The sequence below is a fragment of the Macrobrachium nipponense genome, chromosome 19, assembly GCF_015104395.2.
Source record: "Macrobrachium nipponense isolate FS-2020 chromosome 19, ASM1510439v2, whole genome shotgun sequence".
NCBI classification, from domain to species: domain Eukaryota; kingdom Metazoa; phylum Arthropoda; class Malacostraca; order Decapoda; family Palaemonidae; genus Macrobrachium; species Macrobrachium nipponense.
Genome location: NC_061088.1, coordinates 44,579,538 through 44,607,037, shown reverse-complemented (window position 1 = coordinate 44,607,037; position 27,500 = coordinate 44,579,538). Strand labels below are relative to the sequence as shown.

The 27,500-nt window shown below is 38.4% G+C and overlaps 1 protein-coding gene across 6 annotated transcripts in view; it reads right to left on the bottom strand.

The window, feature by feature from the left end:
- Positions 1–27,500, bottom strand: part of LOC135216728 (uncharacterized) — a 481,792-nt gene that overhangs the window by 74,168 nt on the left and 380,124 nt on the right. For all 6 annotated transcript variants that reach the window (XM_064252201.1, XM_064252232.1, XM_064252208.1 and 3 more), the window contains exon 16: positions 21,228–21,323. In XM_064252201.1, the coding sequence (XP_064108271.1) occupies positions 21,228–21,323 (96 nt within the window). The remainder of the gene's footprint in view (positions 1–21,227; positions 21,324–27,500) is intronic.

The window sequence follows — 27,500 nt, the reverse complement described above, 5'->3', positions numbered from 1 at the left end:
CATTCATTTCTTGAAAATCTGAATACCTAAGCCAAAGTGAAACTTCCTTCAAAGGCAATTAACCCTATACATAGTAGTATAAATAATGGTAATACTAAATATTGCAAATTATGTAGTGAACTTGATGACAGTATGCTCATTGCACCAAATCTGAGAAAGTAACAGATTACCAATAGAGGGCATTGGGCGCCCGTAGCAAACATGATACAAGTATATTTACTGGTAATGACAATAAAGTCAGTTTTTCATGTACTACTTGTGAGAAAAGTTATCATATTTCACCTTTGTGACCTAACAAATGTGGTGGAGTGCCTTACAAACCTCTGTATAAATGGTATAGTACACAATAATAAGTTATCAACCTCTCTACTTTCTGTGTTATCAACAAGATTTCATGGTGTAAATACCTTTTTGCACTGTTAGATGCTTATTGGAGACAGGAAGCCAGAGAAGTTATTAGTTTAAGCTAAATACCAAGGAGCTTGTTGGGCATCTTTCCTGGGAGCATCTGAGTGTCAATTTGGAGTGTTCCTGATGTATATGTCTATTCATGGGGCCAGGAAACAACTAACTGAATTGCTTACTGACCCTAATTTTTACATTTGATTGCATTTTTCACAGCTGGTTTTGGATGTCAACAACATCTATCATGAAGGCTACTCCCTAGGTGTGTTAACATATGTTGATCTACATGGAAAATGCCTTTGAACCTTGTTCTTTTTTAGTACAGCAGATATGTGACATTGACAGAATTGTGGGTTTGTTGACAAAACCATGGCATTTTGCACACAGTTAGGATATACCCTTAGGAATATTTCTGGATATAGGGGCATCTCATATCTGCCCCATGGTAGAACGGGCGACCATTTAAAAAATTGTCGCCACTGACATATGTGTTAGGGCTGCGACATTGTGCATATCTTTATTCTGCTTTCAGGTCACAGTGGTGGTTGAGTCTGGTGGCTGTATCGTAACTGTACTCTGACTGACTGACAATGGCTCATCTGGTACACATCTCCCATGTCTGCAGTTTGGGACCAGAGTGCGCAATGTCAGAAGGACTGAGTATCAGACTCTTGCAGACAATCTTCTCGCCTTCAGCAAGATCTGCTAAAGACTATAGATATCTGCAAACTGGATGATGGGGAAGGCATTCAAGCAACATTCAAGTACCAAAGAGAAGTGCAACAAAACCCAACTGTTTTGAGCTGAAAGGAGGGAACCCTCCTGTGAGTACATTCAGATGTCCCAAGGAAGTGCACCTGTCATAGTGTAGATTGACCACAACCTTCAGCTAACAAGTAACAGACCCTGCACGAGGTTTCCACCTTTGAGCTTGATGTCCATGTCTGGAAATTTGCCCTGAAGTTAGAGGACAAACCACTGATGGGTAAACTATGTGGAGGAGATCTTATAGCAAAAGAGACCAAGTGCCATATCAAGTGTCTAGCCTCCCTGAGGCATGAAGATGAATGAGGATCCAGACCAAGATGATATAAATCACAGCATGGCCCTAGCTAAACTGGTGTCCTACATTGAGGAAGCCCACATGGACTGCTGTGGCACCAGCGTTCAAGTTCATAGACCTGGCAACCCTGCACAACACCAGACTGGTGAAGCTTGGAACAGTCCTTACTGGGTGTGTTCATTCAACCAAACTAAAAAAAATCAAATTCTAAGGTATTTTCCTGACTTAGAAGAGTACAAGGAAGGCTGAAACATTCAACCAAGACGTTGGCACAGCCCTGCACAGGGCGTGTGACCAAAATTCCAACAGTGATGGCATTCAACTGCTTAGAGCTGCCAACATAATCCAAAGAGACATGCTGAAGAAGACAAATGCCTTCAGCAGCTCATTTGACACTCTCAGCCAGGAGTCGGAGCCTAATTCACTCATTGCACTGGTTGCTGTGATCTTGAATGGTCCCAATATCCAAAAACAGTCAAACCACTCCTCTATACCAACTCTTACACTTACAATCTCCCAGCTCCTGAAGTACAACAGCTGTGCACGCCATCACAAGAGCACCACAATCTACCAAGTACAGTCACAACAAGGAGACACCTGTGACTGAGTACCTGTGTGTGTTGAACCACATGAAGACACACAAGTGGGACCATGATGAGCTGTACCGCATTGGTCTGTCCATCTCCTATAACAGGGTGGCGAGCATTTCGTTGTGAGTCAGGGAACAGCATCTGTTGCTACTTCCTTTTGGAGAGAGCAGTTTGCCATCCAAACTGAAGGGTGGCTTGTTCACCACAGGCACAGTCGACAATATAGACCACATCCCCAGCTCAACAAGAGCACATGACTCATTCCGTGGTACAGGAATCTCTTTATTCCAAAATCCGAATAGTAATGTCCATGGAGTTCAAAGAACTGTGGACACAGACAACACTGCAACACCTGCGGCAGTGGTTGCCCACCTGCCAGAATCATGCACCAGTGTGCATCCCATGCTCCTGAGGAAACCCCACCTATACCAAAAGTGGTGGGTCCCAACAGAAGTGAATGCCACCGAAAACCTAAAACAGTGATGATGAATACAGGTAAATATGCATGATATAACTTCATATTGTGGACTGGTTTTATCTGATGTTTGGACAATGTTTACTGACTTGTTTCATTTGTCTCATTCAACAGGTGGCTGGATCAGATGGAGAAGATGGTGACTTCAGATACATCACTCATTGGATATGAGGCCTAGTCATGGGCTGCATACCCCACCAGTGAGCAATCAACACCGCGTATCCAAACAGCGTGTCCATTACCTCATTGCTGCCCCTTTTCTACGATCAGGCCAACTCCGTGGCCATGACTCAGCACTAAATGGATGTCACCAAGAGGGCAGTAGATATCCTGAATCCTGTTCAGATCCTGGTTATCACCGTGGATCAACCACTGCACACACTGGCTAAACAGATCCAAAGGAGTTGGCCTCCAAACACATGGAGAAGATTGCTTTGTTATCCTGTTTTGAGGATTCCACATCAAAAAGGCATCATTCAACATTCTGGGTGACTTTCTGGATTGCACTTGATGGACGGAAGCCTTGGTCCAGGCAAGACTTGCCTTCATCAAAGCTGCCCATATGACACACTCGATGGGCTCACCAGATCGTAGCTAGTGTTCTGTATCTCCTTTGTCAGGAAAGTTACACCTAATATTATGATGGGTTGGATGAGGAACAGATTCCAATGTCAGTAGGAGACTGGTGTACTGGCTGAGTTGATACAAGTCCCCAGTTCAAGTTCTGGTCAATTATCCAGCAACTGGAATTGGAAATCATGATCTGTGTGAGATTGCTACATGAAACCAACTTCAAGCTCTACATCAATGCCTTAACCAAGAGTGTATCTTGGTTCTTTACCCTGGGACACACAAATTACGCAAAATGGATTCCTGTTCACTTGCTTGACATGGTGGCACTAAAAGACAAGTATCCAGTTGCTTTTGCAGAGCTCATGGCTGGGAACTTCACAGTGAAGAGGACAACATGTGCATTCTCTGGTTTGGCCATCAATCAGACACGAGCAGAGTAACTCATCAGTGAAGGCAACAGTAGAGCAGTCGGCCTGAATGGGAATCCTGCAGCATTGTGGCGCTGGATGATGTTAAGTCCTGAGATGGCAACAGTGATTGCAGAGTTCCAAGCCACAACAAAAATGAGAACAAAGAGGACTGATTCCAAGCACCATGAGCAGACAAAGCATCTGTTACAGTTTAAAATGGACCCTGTTTAATCAAAAGAAGAGAAATCACTAACTATATCTGGTAGTGTGACCTACCTTCGATGCTCCCAGCCACATGCCCTCTGCGTTGCTAAAATCAGCCATTAAATCTAGGTTCTAATTCAAACTCTTGAGATATAAAAGTAGAGTCTATTTTCTCTTAAACCTTCACAAAAAGGTTTTCAGCATCTTTATCCCATCACTTTACCGTATCTGATGGATCTCTAAGTGCCTCCTCTGGCCATGTTTCACACTGATATCGCTACGAATATAATTGCCCATTAACCCTCTTACGCCGAAGCCCTAAAAACCAAAACGTCTCCCGTATGCCGAGGCGGTTTGGAGTGAGCGTGGAAGCGGAAAAAATAATTTTTTCAAAAAATCACAGCGTGCTTGGTTTTCAAGATTAAGAGTTCATTTTTGGCTCCTTTTTTTGTCATTGCCTGAAGTTTAGTATGTATGAAAAAAAAATCATTATCATATATAAATAATGCGATATATGGTAGCGACAAAAAAAAAATTCATACATAATTGTATTCAAATCGAGCTGTGCGAAAAACGGTTAAAGCTAACGAGTTACTTTTTTATCATTGTATTGTACACTAAATTGCAATCATTTTGATATATAACACATTGTAAAACGATCAAAGCAGCACAGAAAATATATTATCACAAAATGATGCATGAATTCGTAATGCACGGACGTAAAAAATTTTTTTCTCAAAAATTCACCATAAATCTAAATATTGTTCTAGAGACTTTCAATTTGTTTCAAAATGAAGACAAGTAATTGAATATTACGATACTGTAAGAGTTTTAGCTTAGAATTGCAGTTTTCAACCATTTCGGACGAGTTAAAGTTGACCAAATGTCGAAATTCTTATATATATATATTTTTATATGCAAATATTGCAAAAGTGAGAAAGCTACAACCTTCAAATATTTTTGCTTGTATTCTTCATGAATTTGCACACATTTTCATATATGAAACTCTATAAAATGCCTAATATGAAAAGGAGCAAATATTAGGAGAATGCGACGTACGCATTTCGGAGATTTCTGGCCGCGAATCGGCGCGCGGAAGGAACGAAAGTTTTTTTTTTTTAAATTCACCATAAATCTAAATATTGTGCTAGACACTTCAAATTTGTTTCAAAATGAAGATAAATGACTGTATATTACTAGATTGTAAGAGATTTAGCTTACAATTGCGTTTTTCGACTATTTTGGTAGAGTCAAAGTTGACCGAACGTAGTTTTTTCTATTAATCGTGATTTATATACAAATATTTCGAAAAAAAAAAAGCTACAACCTTCAATCATTTTTAGTTGTATTCTACATGAAATTGCGCACATTTTCATATATAAAACTTAATGTAACGGCTACTTTTAAATGGTGCAAACATTTTGACAATCGCAAGAAAAAATTTCTGATTTTTTTCGGAAGAGTTACCGCGCGGACATAAGGAAATTTTTTTTTTTTTATAAATTCAAATTCCAATTCGTTGCAAAATGAAGGTAAATGATTGAATATTACTAGAATATAAGAGTTTTAGCTTACAATTGCGTTTTTCGACCATTTCGGTGGAGTCAAATTTGACAGAAGGTTGAAATTTTGGCACTTATCGTTATTTATATGAAAATATTTCAAAACTGATAAAAGCTACAACCATGGGTTGTTTTTAGTTGTATTGTGCATGAAATTGCGCACATTTCCATATATAAAACTTAATGTAACGGCAAATTTAAAATAGTGCAAACATTAGGACAATCGCACAAAAAAAATTTATTGGAAGAGTTACCGCGCGGACGTAAGGAAAAAGTTTTTTTCATAAATTCACCATAAATCAAAATATTGTGCTAGAGACGTCCAATTTGTTGCAAAATGAAGGCAAATGATTGAATATTACTAGACTATAAGAGTTTTAGCTTACAATTTCGTTTTTTGACCATTTCGGTAGAGTCAAAGTTGACCAAAGGTTGAAATTTTGGCACTTAACGTTATTTATATGAAAATATTTCAAAACTGATAAAAGCTACAATCATGAGTATTTTGTTGTTGTATTGTACATGAAATTGCGCACATTTTCATATATAATACTTCATGTAACGAATAATTTAAAATGGTGTAAAATTTATGTCAAAGTGACAAAATAATTTCTGAGATGTGTCACTGATACTTTTTAGTGTGATAAGAAAGAAATTCGCGCTTGCACGCCTGCGTAACGATTGTAAACAAAACAACGCCTTGATCCGTGAACTCCCAGCATCCCCCAAGGCGCATGATTCAAAAGTCTTCGGCTGGTAGGCCTATAAGTATTTTTCCGCGAATTTGAAAAAAAAAACCTTTTTGAGTTGACGTATAATACGTCCAATCGGCATACGGGAGACATTTTGACTCGACGTTTAATAGTACGTCCAATCGGCGTAAGAGGGTTAACCACCACCCACGGGTTATATTGCCACATGCTAATGGACCTATGAACGCATGCATGCTAGTCTACACCCTGCTTGGTGTACAAACTAACTTACGCATGCAATAGCATCTTTCTGATGTCACAATCATATGATTCCGACTAACAAGGTCATTTGCATGCCTGCAATCTCACCAATGCAGCTTGCTAATATTATACGTACTTTCATAAGATTGCCTTGGCTCGTTTCAATGTTTTAAGTTTTTTTTTTCATAACACTTGCGATTGTACTGTTTTTGCATTCGAAACCCTTTGTGTCACCTATTGTCGACCTAATTTAACTATTGATGTATCCAGTCCCTTTTATACATACGCAACTGGCATTTGCTTGAGATCTGAAGTCCCTCTCTCATGAGAGAAATAGGTAACCCCTTCTGTGATGACAGCAATGATCTTGTACTAGGGACCTGACAGACCCACTAATCATCAATGCTGTGTGCCAGATCAAGAACCTGGGGCAGGAGTAGTACCACACATATGTCAATGAGTGGCTTGTGAACCAGGCGAAGCCCATAACCAACCCAATCAGGAGAAATAACCTTCCTCTCTTCAGTTGTTCTCCTGTCAGAGAAAACTCAAGAACCCAGCTTCTGATGTCATCACTCAAGAAGGACTGTTCCTTATTCTCCTGGTTATTCATTGCATCCCAGATATGTGATGGAGATCGCAATGACTTCTTTGCTCATGAGAACCAGGCCTGTCCCTCTGACCTATCACAGATGGGCAAAATAAGACTGGGCAAAAAGCCTGACCTTGTGGGATGCTTAAAAGATATGATCTCTCCACAGGAGAATGTTGCCAGTCCTCACATTGAAGTCATTATCCTTGGTGGAGCAGCTGTAACAACATGCTGGCGCCTGTTGGTACAAAGACCTTCTCTGCCTATGCAACAGGTTTTCTTGTTGTACATCATATCTCAGCTACAGAATGCAATCAGAGTGGATGTCATCTGGAATGAATACCTGACACTCAGACAAAGAAAAGTAGAAACATCCGGAGACGAGTCAATTCATCTAGTTCCATACCAGGAAACTCTACACAACGGCTTGGTCTGTATGCATGCCAGAAGCATTGCTGATCTTGCTCCATGTACACAGGAAGCTGATACCTGGATGCTGGTTCACATAGAAGATGCTGTGAAGCAGGGGCACATGAAGGAGTCGATTCGCAAAGTTGACACAGATGTCGTAGTCCTTGCTGTTGCAGCAGCAGAATGCCTTGACATAGATTAGCTGTGGGTTGCTTCCAGTTCCAGTAAAATCTTTAGGTTCTTAGCAGCTCATGAGATGGTCAAGGCATTGGGGCCTGACAAGTGTCGAGGATTACCTTCACTTCATGCCTTCACTGGATGTGATACTGTGTCAAGCTTTAACTGTGTGGGAGACATGAAAGGTGCCTTAGGTAATACACCAAACCCCTCAATCTTAGATGTCAGCCTGGACACCTTGAAGCTCTTCGTTGTTCTCCTATGTTAGGTTAGGTTAGGAAAAGGAAATATAGTTAGTCATTGGCACACGATCGCTGAGATGTATTTTGGGTTGGAGTAAGCAAAGAGTGTGTTAATATGATGTGTGTTTTAAATACAGTGTGGTTACCGTAATTTCCTGGGGTTTTAGAAGTTAGGTGATTGATTGCGCATACAAGATGGTCGTCGCGAGTTCATAGAAATCGGTGGCTGCATGTGTGATTAGGTATATGCGCTAATCCAGTGCATAGACACCCTCAGCATGTTTAATGTTATCATGCCATTCCTTTATGAAGGAGTAAGTGTTCAGTATTTCTTTTTGTTTTTTTTACTGTGCTGACAATTTTTTCACTTGTGCATTTCATTTTCTTTGCATAACGAAAGGGACAGTTTAGAGGATTGCTTTTAAATTGGCATGCATAGTTTTTTTTCCCTGGGAGCAGAATGTATTTTTTTTTATTATGTGGTGTTCAGTTGGAACTGGATTTATAGGGGATTAATCCATTAAAGGGAATATACAGCTCAGAGTGTTTCATGTTTTTTTTAAGTGTGTGTGTTGGTGCATGCAAGGAGGTGGGTCGCTGTCGGCTAATGCTTAGGCTAGTGATCTTGGCACCCAAGGTATTGGAAGTAATCAAAAACTCTCAGTTGGTAGCGAGAAGGGAGCGAAATGGATAAGTCCCTCAGTCATTCTCTCTCTCTATCTCTCTCTCTCTCTCTCTCTCTCTCTCTCTCCCATCTTGCACCGCACCAATGGCCGGATTTTGATCACCTGATGATAGTTCCTCTCTGAACGAGTGGTTTTCGCGCTCGACAGCCAATCCTGGTTGTCAGAAGTTCGATTCCCGGCTTGGCCAACGCGTAACCATGGGAATCTATTTCTGGTAATAGAAAATCATTTCTCGATATAGTGTGGTTCGGATCCCACAATAAGCTGTAGGTCCCGTTGCTAGGTGACCAATTGGTTCCTAGCCACGTAAAAATATCTAATCCTTCGAGCCAACCCTAGAAGAGCTGTTAATTAGCTCAGTGGTCTGGTAAAATTATATACTTGATCACCTGATAACCTTGGCTGTGGGAGTAGAAAGGGTGTTTTTCTTCCCGTAGAGTGTGGGAAACATTAACTTTGAAAATATTTGTGTTGGGGATTGGTATATTTTGTTGTTGTTGTTGTTGGTGATTTGTGAGGGAAACTTGGGAAATATTGTTGGTATTCTAATGTTAATGAGGTCGGGTCGAATCCTGAATACTAAGAGTTTCTCTAAGAGAGACAAAATGGAGAGAAAATAAGGATCAGACTTTGTTGCATAAAGTCAGTAATGTTGCAGTGGGGGTTCGCCCTTTTCGGGATATTGTTGATGGCCTTTTTTCTCAGACTGCAGTATTTTTATTGAAGGCGTTAATATTTTTTTTTATGCCAAGGGAACTAAAATTGATGCTGTATAAAATATCAATTATTAAGACTATGGTTTTAATTGCCCTACTCTTGGTACTATCAAACTGTCTTTCAAGCTGTCCAATCTTTCAAGATGGATAGTTTGCTAACTCCTCCTCCTTCCATATACTCTTACTTGAGCGAAACCAGTGACAAGGAGTGAAGCAGCGCAGCAGTCAGGCACAGCAGAGATCTCAATCACCTGGGAAGATCCATACCATTTATACTCGTCCGGAATGCCTATGTTTGGCTAAAGACTTGTATTGGGATCCCTGGTCTCCATCACCCTCTTGTGATCATTTGCCAAAATCCATCTGCAATGGCTTTGTTCAAGGTTCAACAATGTTGCATACCAAGAATATATAGGGCTTATTCTTAAGGTTATCATTGCAAACTCTCAGTGCCTTTGTTGTGTATTCAAATTTTCCTGTCTGTCATTTGTAAGCTTAAGAAGATTCGTAATAGTTTTTATGGTTAATAATGTTTATATATTTGTATTTTCTTGTCCTTTCAGGTGACATAGCTCTCGGACTAGTAACTCTAGCCTTTCAAATTTACGTTGTTAATAGCTGGGTAAGATAATTGTCTACATTAATGTTGTGTCGAGTGAAGGATAGTTTCCCATATTGTGACTGAGCAAATTTATATTAGGTTTACTGCTCATTTCAGGAATGGGTTTGGTTTTGGTGTATCAGCCCTTTTATTTCCTTCCTGATACTAATGTAAACTTCAGTTGCTCAATTGTAAGGTAATTTTATTTGGGTTATTATTCCTGTGGGTATATTTGTCTACAAAAAGAACCATAACTCTCCAATACTAATCTTTCTGAATATTTATTTACAGACAGCGAGTGAGGCTGAAAGAAGGATTGCCTTGTTTACTTGTAAACTGTTTTTGTAACTATGTTACTACATTATTTTAAAGGCTTATTTATGTAATGAATATCACATTTGTAATTATATTTTTCCTTTCAAACTTGAGTAAAATCTCAGACTTATATAGGTGTTTGGCTTAAATGCAGTGGCGTTCCTTTTCAGTATACAAAATGCCAGTCATGGACCAAACAACGAGCATTTCTGAGAACAACCTATGGAACAAAGGAACACGGGGATATGGTGAGAAACCTGAGAGGTTTCTACAAGATTAGAAAAGGTCAGAAGACCATGGTTGAGAATAGCTCTCAGCTTTTTGATACAGTGAGAGAATGGATACAGAAGTTGAAAAATTCCACATGGGTAAATTGTAATAATATCTCCCTTGATAACTTGCGCAGACTGATGCAATTTTCCTGGCATCCACACGACGTTTCAGACGCTTTGATGAAAAAATTGAGATAAGGAACTGATTTATTCTCAGGTTCAAAAATAATGTCCAAATGTCCCATGGTGGATAGCACATCTTTTAAGGGGTCCGGTCCAAGGAATTTAACAAAGTGATTTAAGTTTCCCTCCTCCCCAACTGTGTGCAAAAGAGTGGATCCAGGGCAATAGTTGCATTGTTTCAATTGTAATAAGCAAGGGTACAAAAAGAAACTATTTAGAGTCAAATACTGTGGGTTATGCAAAAGTGCAAATAACTTTTGGCGGTCTTGTCCATCTCAGAAACAGAGGGCTGCAGACCCATACCTCAGAAATCTGGGAGTTCTAATAAGAGAGCTTCCAAAGCAGGTCACCCAAAGGGGCCAAGAGATCTGTGAAGTTTTTGGAAAGCTGATCAACAAAAAGGGTACAGATGATTTGTACATACCATTGTGGTCTCGTGGGGGACGCCCAAGAGCCCAGGCCGATAGTACAAGGAACAGTGGGGGATGTGAAGATCCCAATATTTATTGATACAGGAGTGTCAGTAAGTTTAATGGACTATGCCCTATATCAGTCAATGTTTTCCCAATACCCTTTGGAACCCTCAACAGAGAAAGTGTGTGTTGTGTAAGCCCATAGGTTAAATACCCTTAGGTTTTATAAGAGTGCAGTTCACTCTGGGTAATTGAATGTCCTAAGGAGACTAAGGTTAGTGGGCTTGAAACTTAAGTTAGCCAAGTGTGACTTATTAAAGAAGCAGCTTGCATAGTTAGGGCTGGTTAAAATGTTAAAACATAAGGTGAATCTAGAAGATGGGGCTAAGCCCATATTTGTTCCTGTATACCACATACCATACAAAATCAGGGAACAGGTAGAGAAAGAGGTTAGTAAATGGGAGAAGAAAGGAATTATTTAACCCAGTGTGTTCCCGTACAACTTTCCCTTGCTGGCAGTGCCTACAATGGAGGGTTCAGTCCGAGTATGTATAAATTTCTGGAAATTAAATGAGAAAACAATTCCTGACCATTACCGGTTGCGTGCATACCAGACCTTTTTGTGGAAATTGGGGGATGAAGAATATATTCTTCAATAGACCTTGTGCAGGGATTTTTGTAGGTTCCTCTTAGTGATGATAGTCAGGAATTTACATTGTTCTCATTGTGGATGCCTTTTGGTTTATCAGGTAGTCCTATGACTTTTACACAGTTGGTGAACACAGTTTTGCATTAAGTATTAGGCAAGAATGTCTTTGTGTATATGGATGACATATTGATTGCAACAGATTTGATCGAGCATCACATGGAAGTGCTTAAGGAAGTCCTGAGGAGACTAAGGTTAGTGGGCTTGAAAATCAAGTTAGCCAAGTGTGACCTCTTAAAGAAGCAGATCACATATCTAGATCATGCCATACCTAAAGCGAGAGTCAGAGTAAATGATGAAAAAGTCGAAGCGATTGCATATTTTCCAGTCCCTAAAACGAAGAAACAAGTTAGGTTATTCTTGAGAATGGCGGAGTTCTTCAGATGTGCTGTGGGAAGATATTCAATTTTCTTGGGGGGAGCCGCAACTGGTAGCTTTTCAGAAAGTTAAGGATGCATTAATGAATCCCCCAATTCTGGAATTTCCAGATTTCAGCGAATGTTTCGCACTGGTGATTGATGCCAATCAGGAGGGTATTGGTGCCTGCCTTATGCAGAAATTCGTGGGGAAATTCCATCCAATAGGTTATTATAGCAGGAAATTCAAGACAAAGAGTACCAATGAAAGGTTAATGGCTACAGTAGATAAGGAAGCCTTTGCTGTGGTATCCAACTTGGTTCATTTCAAGTTGTTGTTAATGGGGAATAAAGTAGAAGATTTTATAGACCACAAGCCTAACAATTAGAGATTTCGATGCAGGGCTCAAATACATAGAGGTCAGACATAATGTGGTAGCAGATGCTCTTAGTAAGAATTTTTATGAGACGGAAGGATTTCAAGTTGGGGTGGTTACTGGTCATTTTATACAATGGGATATGAGTCTCATAGAGCAGAGGCAAGATGAGAATGAAATTTTGGTGGATACAAAAGCGTTCCTTAGACGTTAATTAGTCAGGAAAGGTTATAAGTTGCCCTTTTCATGTTTTTGGAATTAGAGGGTAATCTGTTGGTTAGGAAAATTAAATATAAATTAAGGATGAGTGAAAGTAAAGGGGATATGACAGATCCCTCACCCAAAATCAAAATGGTCTCTATCCACTGAGCTCTTAAAGGTAATAGAAAAAGACTTTTGTCACTAACTTGCACCTCAACAATTAACTCCTTGTCTGACACGTATACTTTCAAAACCCCATAATATCTATATAACTGATTTCCAGTAAATATGATGTTTGAAAAAAGAACACTTATGTAAAAAAAACCACTAACACCACTTAATCCCGGTTAAGATTTCCTCTAATAAAAATTCAGACTCTTTCACAATACTACCAAAGGCAGTGTTTATCATACAAAAAATTAATGTCACATCCAGGTCTGTTGCAACCCGTGCATGCATGACCTCCTTATTCCTCATAGCGGAACATCAGCATCTAAAATGCTATAAAGATGGAAACCCCTATGAGTGCACAAGCTCAAAAGGAAAGCATCAACAATAGATTTATTTAGGGCACTTCTCACAGTCGTCAGTACCATACGACATACTATGTCCAAAATTAACAAGCAGCCCCATTCCCCTGTCGAACTAACCTCATAAACCATCAAAGTCATCATTAACCTCAAAAGTCCTCTTAATACCACAAACCTCTAAAGCACCAGCACACGAAAACCCACCTCCATTATGTAATCACCAAAATAAAACACCTAGACCAAAGCTGAATTCACTAAGCCACTCTAATACTGCCAAAAGATATACCACCAAAGAAAACACTCTCTACGGGATATAATCTCAGAAAACCACTTAATTACCATCCATAAATCATCAAAGTAACACCTGTGAATATAACCTTATAAAACAGCAAATCGCCAAAATTCATAAAATGACAATGAACCAGTACTATCGATCACTACCCCGTTGGTTCCTAAAATCATAAATCATTACCACTAAAAAAATAAACACTATCACAACATCTACGACTCATACCGCTAATAACACCATAGCACACATTATCAAAGATATCAACCATTGCTGCCTCCAAGAGAAACTCCAAAAATACCTCCAAACTCCATGCTACTTTCCCGCACAGTTTCACCCAAATTATCCCATCATTACAACAATTGCCCTGCTGTTTATGTAGAAGCACTGCGATTGCGCATAATAAAAGAGATAGTAATAAAAGGATAGTAATATTGAATAAGAATGACCAAAGGAAAAACAAGATAGAAGGAAATATAAAACTACAGATCTCTGTCTTCCACATTTCACCATCCATATGTGAAACATATAAAACAAAATGCATATCAGCGTGCAAATTTCTTAAAATTTTCCCATATTCTTAATTTTGTATATATGTGTTAATCTGGACAAACCTGTCTCCTCATCTAGCATTAAAAACCTATTCCCTTTCTTTTCTTCAATAACCCTAAAAGGACCCTCAACTTTTGAACCTAACTTATAATTTAATTCATTTCTCACATTGATTTTCAAATACACATTATCCCCAACAGCAACTTTCACATCTAATGATTTCTCATTGCTTTTTTCCACCATTTCTCACGTCTTCGACTCGAGATTAAGGCTGAGCATGTCTCTCTTTCACCGTGGAAAACAATGACCTAATCAGATCCTCTCCGTGGGAAGGTATAGGCAACAAATCAAATGTGCCTTGTGCTTGGCAACCAAATAATGCTTCGAATGGAGGCATTCTAATAGAATCACTGACCATAGCATCAATGCTATGCCAAGCTGCATCTATATATCTATCCCAGTTCATATCGCTGCCCCTGTATAGTAGTCCTTCGTGCCTCGAGCACCTTTCTGTTTGCTTGTTCACATAGCACATTAGCTTCTAGTCTGTACTGAAAGATTGTTACTTTCTGTATTCCCATAATTTCTGCTAGATACTCTACAGTCTTATTCATAAATTCTCTACCACTGTCTGATAATAAAATCTTAAGTACCCCATAGTGACCTATAAATCCATTGAAGATTGCCACAGGCACTTCTGCCATTTTATTCTTTAGTGGGAAAATTTTCACTACCCTCATTAGTTCATCTATTACCACCAACAAATACCTGTGGCCATACCCAGATTCTCAGAAATTTCCCAAAATATTCAAGTGTAGTACTCTCTGAAAAGGTCTACTAGTTATTGGATATACCCCCTAATTTGCGAGAAGTCACCCTTGCAGGTTTACCGGAATTGCACACCGTACACTTTTTCACAAAATTTTCCATGTCTGCCCACATATTCTTCCAAATATATTTATTACGTATCTATACGTCTTTTCCACACCCAAATGTAGACTACCAAACTTACAATGTACAATATCTAAAACTACAGGAATTGCAACTTTCAGAATCACAATCTGTGTTGTATCCCCTTTACTTTCACTCGTCCTTAGTTTATACTCAACTTTCCTAACCAACATACTACTCTCTAATTCCAAACCTGGAAAAGGCAACTTATAACCATTCCTAAGGAAAACTTTCGCGTTCACTAAAAGCTCATCCTCATCTTGCCTCTGCTCTATCAAACTAATATCCCACCGTATAGAACCACTAGTAACCACTCCAACTTGAAATCCTTCCTCATCATAGAAACATCTACTTAGGGCATCTGCTACCACATTATGTCTGCCCTCTTTGTATTTGAGGTTTGCCTCAAAATATCTAATTGTTAGAAACCATCAAGCTCTTTTAGGCGACAATTTTGGCTTATTAAAAAGAGCTAACAATGGCTTGTGGCCTGTAAGAACTTCTATCCTATTCCCCATTGACAACATCTTAAAATGAACCAAGCTTGATACTATAACGAAAGCTTTCTTATCTACGGTAGCCATTAACCATTCATTTCTACCCTTTGCCTAAACTTTCCTGCTATAATAACCTATTGGATGGAATTTACCTTCAGATTTCTGCATATGGCAGGCACCATATTCCATCCTGACTGGCATCTGTGTCTAATGTGAAAGGTACACTGAAACCCAGAAATTTCAGGACTGGGGGGTTCATTAATGCAGCTCTTCCCAAGGAAATTGAATATCTTCCCACAACACATCTGTTAAAGGAGTTGCAAAGATAGAAAAACCCTTTACAAACTGTGTAAAAAAAACTTGACCTGACTTCTTTCTCTGTCATAGGGACAGGAAAATCTGTAATTGCTTTGACTTTATCACCATTTACTCTAATGCCCTCTTTGGATATGTAATATTCTTCTGTAAGAAGTCACACCCAGCCTACTTAATTTTTGAGCAGGCTAAGCTAAGTCTCCTAAGAAATTAACTAAGCATTTCCATGTGGTGCGTGAATGAGTCTGTTGCAATCAATATATCATCCGTGTAGACAAAGACATGTTTGCAAAACTGTGTTCACTAACTTTTAAAGGCCATATGACTACCTGATAAACCCAAAGGCATCCTCATAAACTCGAAATGCCCCTTGGGCAATGAGAATGCGGTAAATTCCTGACTATCTTCACTAAGAGGAACCTGGAAAATTCCCTGCATAAGGTCTACTGAGGAATATATCCTACGCTCTCCAATTTCCACGAAACAGTCTGGTATGCAGGCAACTGGATAATGGTATAAAATTGTCTTTTCATTCAATTTATGGAAATCTACACATACTCAGACGGAACAACCTTTCTTAGGCACTGCTAACAAGGTGAAGTTGTACGGGGACTCACTGGGCCTAATAATTCCCTCCTCCTCCTATTTACTAACCTCTTTCTCTACCTGTTCCTTGATTTTGTAGGGCATACAGTACATGGGAACAAAGATGGGTTTGGTACCTTCTCATGAGTTTACCTTGTGTTCCAACACCTTAGTCAGCCCTAACTTATCCCCTTTTAAAACCACTATATCCCCAAATTCAGCCAGAATCTCGCTTAAAACATCTATATGCTCTTTGTAGTATGCATTAGCTAAATAATCCCTAAAGACTTTCCCTCATTTGCATTTCCACCTCTGAAAACTCACTTTTCCCCTCTACAACAGTCACAGTACCACTGACCACACTCCAATCTCGGAGGCCTACCACATAAGTATTCTTCTGATATTTCCTTGCTGTATCATTATAATTCAATAATTCCACCCATGTGACACCTGCATTTGATACCCTGTTTACTGACACTAAGCTGATAACTCCTTTTAATATTTCATTACCCTTGATTATATGCACCTGTTTTGGCATTATCACTTCCATCAACCTAACTTTCACCATAGTCATTGTGCCTGGATTTGAAATAACATCCTCTAATAAAATGCCTTTAAATATATTATCTCCACGGCCATTATACAAAGCACCCTCCTGTGACTGATTATTCACCCCATGTTCCACATCCGCATGAATATCACCCATATTTATAAAACATCCACATAAATATTACCCATATTTATAAAAGTATCTCCCATACCATCAACCATAACCCCCATGCTTGATTAACAATACCACCATTATTATCACCAAAATTATCACCAATATCACCATAATATCGCCTCTGTTAAGCTCAGTATCACTCTTCATATTCTTATTTACCTCGGTTACATGTATACCCACATATGGAATAAGAACATCCAGTATCCAACCCTTAAGCCACTTACACTTGTATAGACCAATATTCTGTTTCTCCTACATGCAGGGTGGCCCAACAAAAGTCTGTTGCCCAACACAGATCCCTTTTATCACCAAAAATGGTTCTATTAAAATCAGGTCCCCCAGTGCAAACACCACCCTTATAAAACTTAAGGTATTCAATCTATGGGCTTGCACATCACACACCAACTGTGTTGAGGGTTTAAGATGGTATTGGGAGAACATGGACTGATATAAACAATAGTCCATTAAATTAACTGAAGCTCCCATACCTATGAACATTGGGATCTCTACATCACCCACTGTTGTCTGTGTTATCGGCCTGGGCTCTGGGACATCCCCAACGTGACCGCAATGGCACGTACAAGTCATCTGTACCCTTTTTGTTGATCAGGTTTCCAAAAATACCGCCGATCTAGGTCCCTTTGAGTAACCTGCTTGGGGAGCTTTTCTACCTGAACTTCCAGAGTTCTGGGATGTGAGTCTTGCATCCCTCCGTTTCTGAGACAGACAAGGTCACCAAAAGTTATCTGCACTTTTGCATGCTCCACAGTATTTTACTCAACATTGTTTCTTGGTGTGCCCCTGCCTATTACAATTGAAACAACACAAATGTTACCCTGGATCCATAGATCTATTATTTTCTACTTTGGCACACAATTGGGGGGAAGGGAAACTTAAATCCCTTTGTGTTAAGTTCCTTGGACCAGTCCCATTAAAAAAATTTGCTGTCTGCTGTGGGGCATTTGGATATGTTTCTCAACCCCAGAATAGATCAATCCTCCTCCGATATAGGTTCAATATTCTCATCAAAGCTATCTACAATGACATCCAGGACGTCGTGTGGAAGCCAGGAAAAATAAAACAATCTGTGCAAGTTATCCAGGGAGATATTATTACCATTTACCCATGTGGAATCTTTCACTTTCCGTATCCATTCTCCCGCTACATTTTGTATACTGAAAACTACAGCAGCGATGGGCTGTCCCCTTTATTGAATTCAACAAGGCTTTTGCCTCTCTGAATACCTATACATCATTTTTATTCCCTTGGCATTTAAAAAGTTATTAACTCCTTCAATAAAAATCTGCATTGGCTGAGAAAGAACAACAGCCACCAAACCCTGAAAAGGGCGATGTAATTGTAGTGACTTTATGAAGCCAAGTCTGATCATTTTTGTTTCCTTTCATCACTTTGTCTAACTTAGAGAAATCCTCAGTATTTAGGATTCGACTGGATTTCAATAAATATCATTTGCATACCAACAATATTCCCCAAAATTCCTTCGTAAATCATCAAAAAATGTTATATGAAACCCCGAAACATAAATATTCCCAAAGTGAATATTTCCCGCACTCTATGAAAAAAAAATCCTTTCTACTCTCACGGTCAAGGTTACCTCACCAGCTGATCGAAATATAGGTCATGAAAAAGACTCTCTCTCTTTTCTCATTGCTACCCAAGGATTTCTGCTGATCTCGCCCAAACCTTGGGTACTCCCCAATGCCTCGAGCTGTTAGCCTGCACTGACCCCACGCCTCTTGTTCTCCCCATTTGATGTATGCACCAACACACACTCATATAAAAAATAATGAAACACGTCGGCACCGTCTATTCCCTTCAAGCAGATTAATCCCCCCTATAAATACAGTTCTAATGAAAACCTCACAATAATGAAAAAACTTAATACATTCTGCTCCCTGCAAAAAAAAAAAAAAAAAAAAAAGCATGGCAATTGAAAGCAGACATCTAAACTATACGTTTAGTCCAGCAAAAAATATATAATACACAAGTGAGAAAAGTGTTACCATAATAAATATGAAAACGAAATGATACTGGACTTACATCTTCATTGGAGGAACAACAAGAGATACTCTTAAACACGCTGAGGCCATCTATTTACTGCACAATTTATCACCATGAATACCTAACACCCTTTAAGATTGCTGTAAACACGCCGTATTTATTACACACGTCGTATTAAGAAGACCTAACCAACACACCCATAAATTGCCACTGTCTTCGAAAGCTTATCAGTAGCCGAATCTTCTGGCCCAGTCCAGCCCACGCCTTCTCAGCAACAAAGTACCACCTGACTAACTAATAATCCTTTCTTCTAACACCTACATGATTTCCAAATTCCTGTGCACCCCACCAATCTCTCCAGAAACGTAAACCATAAGCCAAATGGGCCTTATCGCTGCCACCAATGTAACAAGGCCTAGTTTGGCCTTAGAAAACTGGAATCGGAATCTCTGATATTATTCTCAAGACCATTAAGTTACACCAAACTCAAAGATACAAAAATAAAACCTTTATTTCCCCAAAATCTAACATGATAGCAAATGAATGAATTGAAAAACCCATCTATTAAGCGTAATCACTTCCAGCAAAGAAAAGTCATTTCATGATTGTCACACCAGTTCACACATTGTCACAATAGTTCACATAGATATCATCATTTTCCACCAAACATGCCAGTAAATAAGTCACAATTCCCATTTTGGCGACATTGAATCTACCTGAGGAAAAAGAAATCATAACATTTAGAAATAAAAAATAAAAATGGAGAAGCATAAAATAATGGGAATAAAATTACACTGATTATAAATTCAGTATTTTTTTTTTCTTTTTTCTTTTTGCACTTCGGCTTCTTGGGGCACCTACCTTTCCATAGGCTTTCCTGTGGACCTCCCAACAGCTCTCTCACCGAAAGTGGTTGAAGAGTCGGGTATGCAATTAATCGTTTCTCACCAATTATCTCATTATATTTCCAATAGCGGGTCTGGACGTTCGTTCATACGAATGCGCTAACTCCTTCTAGGAGGTTCTTTTACATATGCCCTGAAGTACAAACACACTAGCGCGAACGTTCCTATGTTTCCTGCTCGGATTCTTTCGTTACGTAACGATAAGGCAATAATCGTCACTAGGTCCAACCGCTGGGTCAATTTGTGCACCCGTGCTCACGTCTCCACGATTTTCTAGTTTATAACGTCGGCCATCTACCGGACATCTACCTCTAAGTGCGGGTAATATATATATATATATATATATATATATATATATATATATAGATATATCTATATATATATTAATATATATATATATATATATATATATATATATATATATATCCTGAAAACTTAATCATTAACTAATTTTGTGGAATGGCGTTTCCTTTAATACTATGCCTTTCCATGTTACCATTATTGTATCTACGTCATTCTTGTTTGAGCATTTTTGCCACCACTTCCTTCAACTTAGTACTGTACCAAGCATCAGATATACCTCAGCTTAGTAAGGGTGTGCAAATGCTGCACATTCCATTGTGAAGGCAACAAAAACCATATAAGCACCTTGAACAGTATCAGACTAGGTAAAAGTGTGGAATGGTAATAAATATCCATGATGTACATAGATTTGTAAAATATCTGCCGTGGTGTATGAGCACTGATCACTCTACATATATACATTTTCTTTGTCCTTTATGAGGAGGTAGCCTTTTAACTTCTGAGTTTTTTTGTTGAATCTTTGTTTCACTACCAAGTTTGGCAGCCAGTCATAGAGCAACCTTGCTGCCTCTTGCTAACGTCACATGCATCACCTATCACTTGGTCTGGGTTCTCTGCTGGGCCTTCCTCCTGTGACTACTTTCCCCTCCACAAGTCAAACCAAAACCGGGTCAAATCAGTGTACCTTGGGTATCCCACTGTGTGAGTTGAACATTACAGCACCATGAATTTCATGATAAGCCAAATCAAAAGAAAAAATATTTTCATATGAACTGTATTTTTATCAGCTGGGTGATAAGGAAATCAACAAGATGGTAATGATTTAATTTAACAAAACACACCAATATGTTTCCTGATAAAAAATCCACATTATTTCTTAGAAAGCCACACATGGTGCCTTCTTATAGCCCTAGTCATTTATGTTTTTCACAGTTGTTTTATACCTGATATCTGAAAATGAGAGTGTTGGAGCTTCAAAACTAAAATACATAATGATTTATTAATGAACTGCAGAAGTAAGGAATGCCTGTATTGTCACATTAAACTAGTTCATAATCTAATCCAATCACTTACTTCACTACAGTTTCTCTCACTGTGGTTAGTCTGAAGATGGTACTTGAAGGCAGGTAATCCCTGAGGTTGATAACCCTTACACAGAGGTAGATATGCCTGGAAAGATACGTTTTGTATGAATGCTTCATATTTTTAAGTTAGGTATGGTATCAAGGTATTAAAAAACCAAACAGTAAAATGCCAAGACTCAATAGTTTCCCTGTTTGCATATGATAAGTAACACCACCTGCTAACACTTCCTGCTCTCCACCTAAGGAACAGACTTCTTTTTGTGTTTGCTTGTGATGATTGAGAAGCAATCATAGACAAATAATAAAAAACTTTAGTTATCCCCTATTTTCATGTATTCTATTCAAAATAGGCTTTGTAACAATTTTACGGTACAGAAAAACATTTCAGTGATTTTGACATCAATACAAACTTTTTACACAATGTGTCAATTCTATAAAAATCACACAACACTTTCACTGTTAGCTGCCATTGTACAAATCTGACTAAAATGTTTCTTTCACTTATTGCATTTTATCCAACTATACACCCAGGGGAAAGCTTTTTCACATCTCTGTAACAAGTGTTGGGCAGTTTTAGGTTGGCACTCTGTCAAAGCACAATTTGGGGCATCATTATTTTCTTTTGTACAGTTTCCTGTAGCACCGTTTTCTGTTGCAGTTTTGAGAATTAAAACAAAAACTTTAATTTCCTCTAGTTTGAGAAAATTTAAATTTACATATACTTAATTTCATACAAACGAGTACCAAAGCTTGAATTCAAGAAACATTCATCTTTAAGATTCGACATTTAATTGATCTCAATTATGCTTGAAAGCATGCTAGTTAAGATATTCTGAGAGGTTTTACATAATCTTTTTATTTAGGATATTTCCAGGCTGCCCGATTTGATATGGAGTGCACCAGAAACATCTCGATGTAGCCAAGAAACCAGAGAGTGAAAAGCCATTCTATGGAAAAGACCCCTGGGAAGCCACATCTTCGAGATGATTTATACTCTTGGAAGAATGAAAGGGGTGATGTGTGTTTTCAGGAAAATCCAATGAAAATGAAAGCGCATGGAGTAATGTGGAGGTGTCTCAAAAGCAGAAGTACACATTTTTTTCTATTTTCTTATGGTGATGGATGTTGATAAAATACAGTATTCATTCATAGTGGTCTCATCATGTGTTTTGGAGGAAACCATATTTTGCCAAAGGAAGTAATGAGCCGAGATTGTTTCCTTTCAGTAATGAAATTCCTTCAGTTTCCATCGCCTTCACAAGTAGACAAGTGACCCCCAGGATCAAGGATTGAGCCACATTTGGATTTACTTAGATCTCGTTCAAAGCTCAAGAGATCTATTTTTGTACAAAAATATGTTTTATGCCCTTCAGGTAAACAGTTGGATGCCTGTTCTTGGAATTAGGAATTCTTTTATGACAAACGCAATTTCAAGATCTGTGACCCTGCTGCTGCACACCTTTCAGTATCTGAGGACAAAGCTTACTGGAATTGTGTGTATTGGTAGGGGGCCTCCCAGAATGGTCATGGATGAAGGACTAGGAAGGCATCAGTCGGCATTTGCTATAAAGGAAGTTCCATTGCTCGCCACAAAACATGACTGACGTGGGAAAAAAACCAAAAAAGATTTTTGGAAATAAAACAGATTTTCATATGGCCTTCCACATTCATTATTATAGTGATAAAATGGGGAGAGCTGATCTTGCAATTCAGTTACTTGAGCCTTATTCCTTTGGCAAGAATAGTCTGGCCTGGTTTAAGAAATTTGGAATATATTCTATTTTCAGGGTCCTTTTGAATACTTTCATTTTGGCCAGGAACGAGTGCAGCCATGGAGGGGAATTCCTTTTTGATATAAAACGTGTCTGTTAGGACTTGCCTTCTTGGCACAGTCCAAATGCTAAAGCCAGCAGAGGTTTTAGAGGAGAAAGAGATTATTCATGGATGGTCTAGTCATGAATAATTTGGTAAATAAAAGTGTTGCAGAGTCTGCACAAGAAAGAAAAGCAAAGGACATTGTTTATTCCTGGCCCTTGTGAACCTGGCCTTTGCAGTGGTAATAATGAATAAAAGTGACTATGTAAGTAAAATAATGCATCATTAAATGTTAGTGAAACTTATACAAAACTGAGGTCTGCTCCTACACACACAGGGAACTCTCATTTTAATAAACAAATCAAATCCATTCTAAAGGGCTTGGACCATTTAATTAAACACTTTACACCTCAAGGCACCTCCCTACCTTATCTGATTGGTTATCTGTATGGTTTAGTCGAGAAGCACAAAATCAATAACCCTATCAGACCACTCATTAGTTCGGCTGGCTCAGTTTTGTAGATGTAGCATGGAAAAGTGCTGGAAAAACATTTTATTTAACTAATCACAAAGTTCAATTTAGTAAGCATAACATTCTTAAATTACTGTATGATGTAAGTTTTTTTAAAGAAATTCCTAGAATTTTAAAGCGTTTCAACATAAATGTTGATTTTCGAAATATTAATGTTAGAAGTTTATCAATCAAAATTCCTCCTGAAGATGCATCATGTATAGAATTCATTGTAAAAAGTTTGGTAAAATATATTACGGACAAACTGGAAAATGACTTTAACAACGAATCAAACGACACCAAATTTCTGTGAGAACTGGCCAAATATTCAATGCATTATTAGTAGGTATGAGAGATTTAGATCATCCTTTAAACTGGAGTCAAGCAAGATCCTTAATCTCATGCAGCGACACAGCTGAAATAGATATCATTGAATCGTGTTTCATCAAGTCAAATTATGGAAGTGTTAAAACTGAGTGCCTTCATAATTAGAAAAGGTGTAGATAAAAATAACCAACAAAATTAATATATTCAGTTTTATACGTGTTGTTGGACTTTGTTTGGCTAAGCTTCCGTTTCTCTTATAGATTTAATTTGTGACCGTGTGATCTCGGATTATTCTGCATTATTTTATTTTTTTATTTTTACCCTTCTGACAATTAACCTTCTGGTACTCCTGACCTTTGTGTAACCTTCTTTCCAACTGTATTTCATTTGTGCCTCGACAAAACCTGAATAAAGTTGAAAGCGCTTGATATCGACTTTCGCTTATCATTGCCCTGTGGTATTCACTTATTTAATGTAGTGAAATGCATCTACTGTGGATTATATATATATATATATATAATATATATATCTATATATATATATATATTATATATATTATATATATATATACATAGATATTTGTTAAGAATTTTCCAAATATTAGATTGAGTCCTAGTGATTTGATATACGTTAAGATCATAAGCGTCATGATTAAATAATAAGTAATTAACTTTTAGGTAAATAAATAGACTTACTGTCCAAATTAAACTGTATGTCCATAAGTATCAATAATGGGTGACTAGGGATGTATAAATGTGCATTTATTAAGTCTTATAAGTAAACATATCATTTAAATATATTGCTTTGTTCAGTAATATTTTACCCTTTTGACAATCAACCTTCTGGTACTCTTGATCTTGGTGCTTACCTTGTAACCCTCTTTCCAACTGTATTTCATTTGTGCCTCGAAAGCACTAGGTATCGACTTTCTGCCTATCATTGTCCTGTGTTATTCACTTACATAATGTAGTCACATGCATCTACTGTGGTTTTTTCAAATATATATATATATATATATATATATATATATATATATATATATATATATATATATATATATATATATATATTGCTAGGAATTCATTCCCAAAATATTAGATTGAATAATAATATTTAGTATTAACGTTAAGTAAGGTCATAAGTGTTATGATTAAATAATAAGTAATTAATTTTTAGGTAAATAAATAGACTTACTGTCTAAATTAGACCGTATGTCCATAAGTGATTATCAAATAGTAATAATGGGTGACTATACTCTGTTTTTTTCCATCTGTCCATCTGCCTGTGGTGTTTTTGTATGGTAACACTGCGTCCCGGGCTTTAAATAGTTACGCTATGTGTAAGTTTTAGGTAAATAAAAGGATATCTGGGTGTACGTTTGCAACTGAAAAGTGTTTTGATAATTTACTGTATGCGAAGTACACCGTTAATATTCGAAATAGGATATTATTATCATTGTTGAATGTAAGCTGAATGTAACTATCTAAAGCCCGAGACGCAGTGTTACCATATGGAAACACCAAAGGCGGATGGACGGATGGAAAAAAACAGAGTATAGGGATGTAGCTATAAATGTGTAATGTGTATTTGCTAAGCCTTATAAATAAACAAATCATTTAAATATATTGCTTTGTTCCATAATATTAAAGAAATATGAGATTCAATTACATAGCAATTCTAAATGAATATTAACGTTACGTGGTAAGCCAGTTTACGGTGTTTGAGATTTCGTAGGATAAGTTAGTTATGCAATTCTTAACTATTGTTCAAGTAACATCGTTATCCATCATTAGATAAGACAAAGTAATGAATTATTTTTGAATAAATATCTATTCATAATAAAATGAAGTCATATTTGTAATAATGGAAATATTCTATTTAATAATTAGTAATATTCATAAATGAGAAATAAGTTAAAATTGCATATGTAACACCATTGGTAGTTGGCAACAGCTTACGTCAGTAAACTTTAAATGTTCCGTAAAACATATGCAAAATCATGGACGTATGGTGACGGGTCATCTGGGCACTGAGCTCCACCCACTGGAGCGCCATAGCCCACTCAAGTTTTGAAATGTTCAAAACAAGTCGTGGGTGGTCACGCCAAATGTCACCTGACGTAGCTCCAGGCGTTGCTCATGGGACCCACTGTGACTGCAGTGGGGTAGGCACTGGGGTCATCAGCATTGTTTGCCACTGCGGTTTTCTTCCCACCATGAATTGCGTGGGTCTCCTCATTGCGAGGTAGCCTACTGGGAAACCGACTCGCACATTTACAGCCCTGTACGACATGGCAACGCTATAGTGTGGTATAAAAGGTCAGGTCGGCTCCTTCAGGTCAGCAGCTGTTGTTTCTGTCTCCGAGACCAGCAGTCTCCTCCAAGTACTCTCCACAATGCCCTTCAAAATGCCGAGCCTCACAAAACGACCAAGGAAGGGGCCATCAACATCACATCTTGCAGTCTTTTGGCCCGGAGAAGACTCCTACAGACACTCAGGACATGGGAAATGTCATCTTCCACCTACAGGGGTCGGAGTTGGATGAGATACAGAGTGATGACAGCGACACGGAAACTCTCTTGATCGAGACGGAGGACACCTAAGACGTCGAGGACCTCTGTGTCATCCTGTCGGACGAAAATGAGAGGCTGGTGGGTGAGTGGCTCAAGCACGAAGTCCAATTCATATACAACAAGGGTATGGGGATGGCTGCCTACAAGGACAAAGCCAAGGTGTGGAAAGCCTTTGATGATAAGGCCAAGTCACTTAGGCCACCAGTAACTGGCACAAGCTCCGGATGTGGTTTCTCCTTGCAAGCTGCATCTTCACTAATTACCTTCTACATAATCCAAAATGTTTCTCATTAATTCTTTGTTGAGGGTGTTTGGTGGTGTTACAAGAACACGGGTGAATACTTCTTGCTGGACGGAGTTGACAAGTGGAACTGCAAGCTCTGTTTACAGGCCGGCCCTTTTGTACTCTACAGCCCCACAACGGTGGGTGTGGTACCGACGTGAAGTTGACGTACGTAAAACGTTACACTATTGGCGTAAATCAGTGTGCTGTGCTTTGCAATGCAAAATCTTGGGGATGTGTAGGACTTTGCCGGGCCAGTTCCAGGTAGGCGTCCACCCATGCTTGCATTGCTTGTGTCCTATTTACCAACTGTTCAAGGTCATTTCACTGTGAAGATACCCATGATCCACATAAGTAAGCATACATTGTCGTGATACGTGAATGTGTGACCCCAGCATTAGTGTGTAACAAACTCCTCTGCTTCTGGAAAGAACTAATTCAGAAAGGAACCAGATAAGTACAATATATGTTTGTTATTTCAGGCCTAAATATTAGACATGTATATACTGAGGGCTGTATTTTTAAACTGACATCTTCGATGAAGAAGCTCTTCCCGGATAGAATGATATTGTGTAAGGGCGCAGCTCTTCGTGACAAAAACGAAGATGATCAGAGGTTGAAGATTATGAAGAAGGAGCCTTCATCACCTCTTCGCTAACCTCTTCAAATATTTTTTGTAAAATTAAATGAAAACCGCATAACTAATGTAAGTATTGGAACCTATAACACATGCCAAATACTTTAGTAATCTAT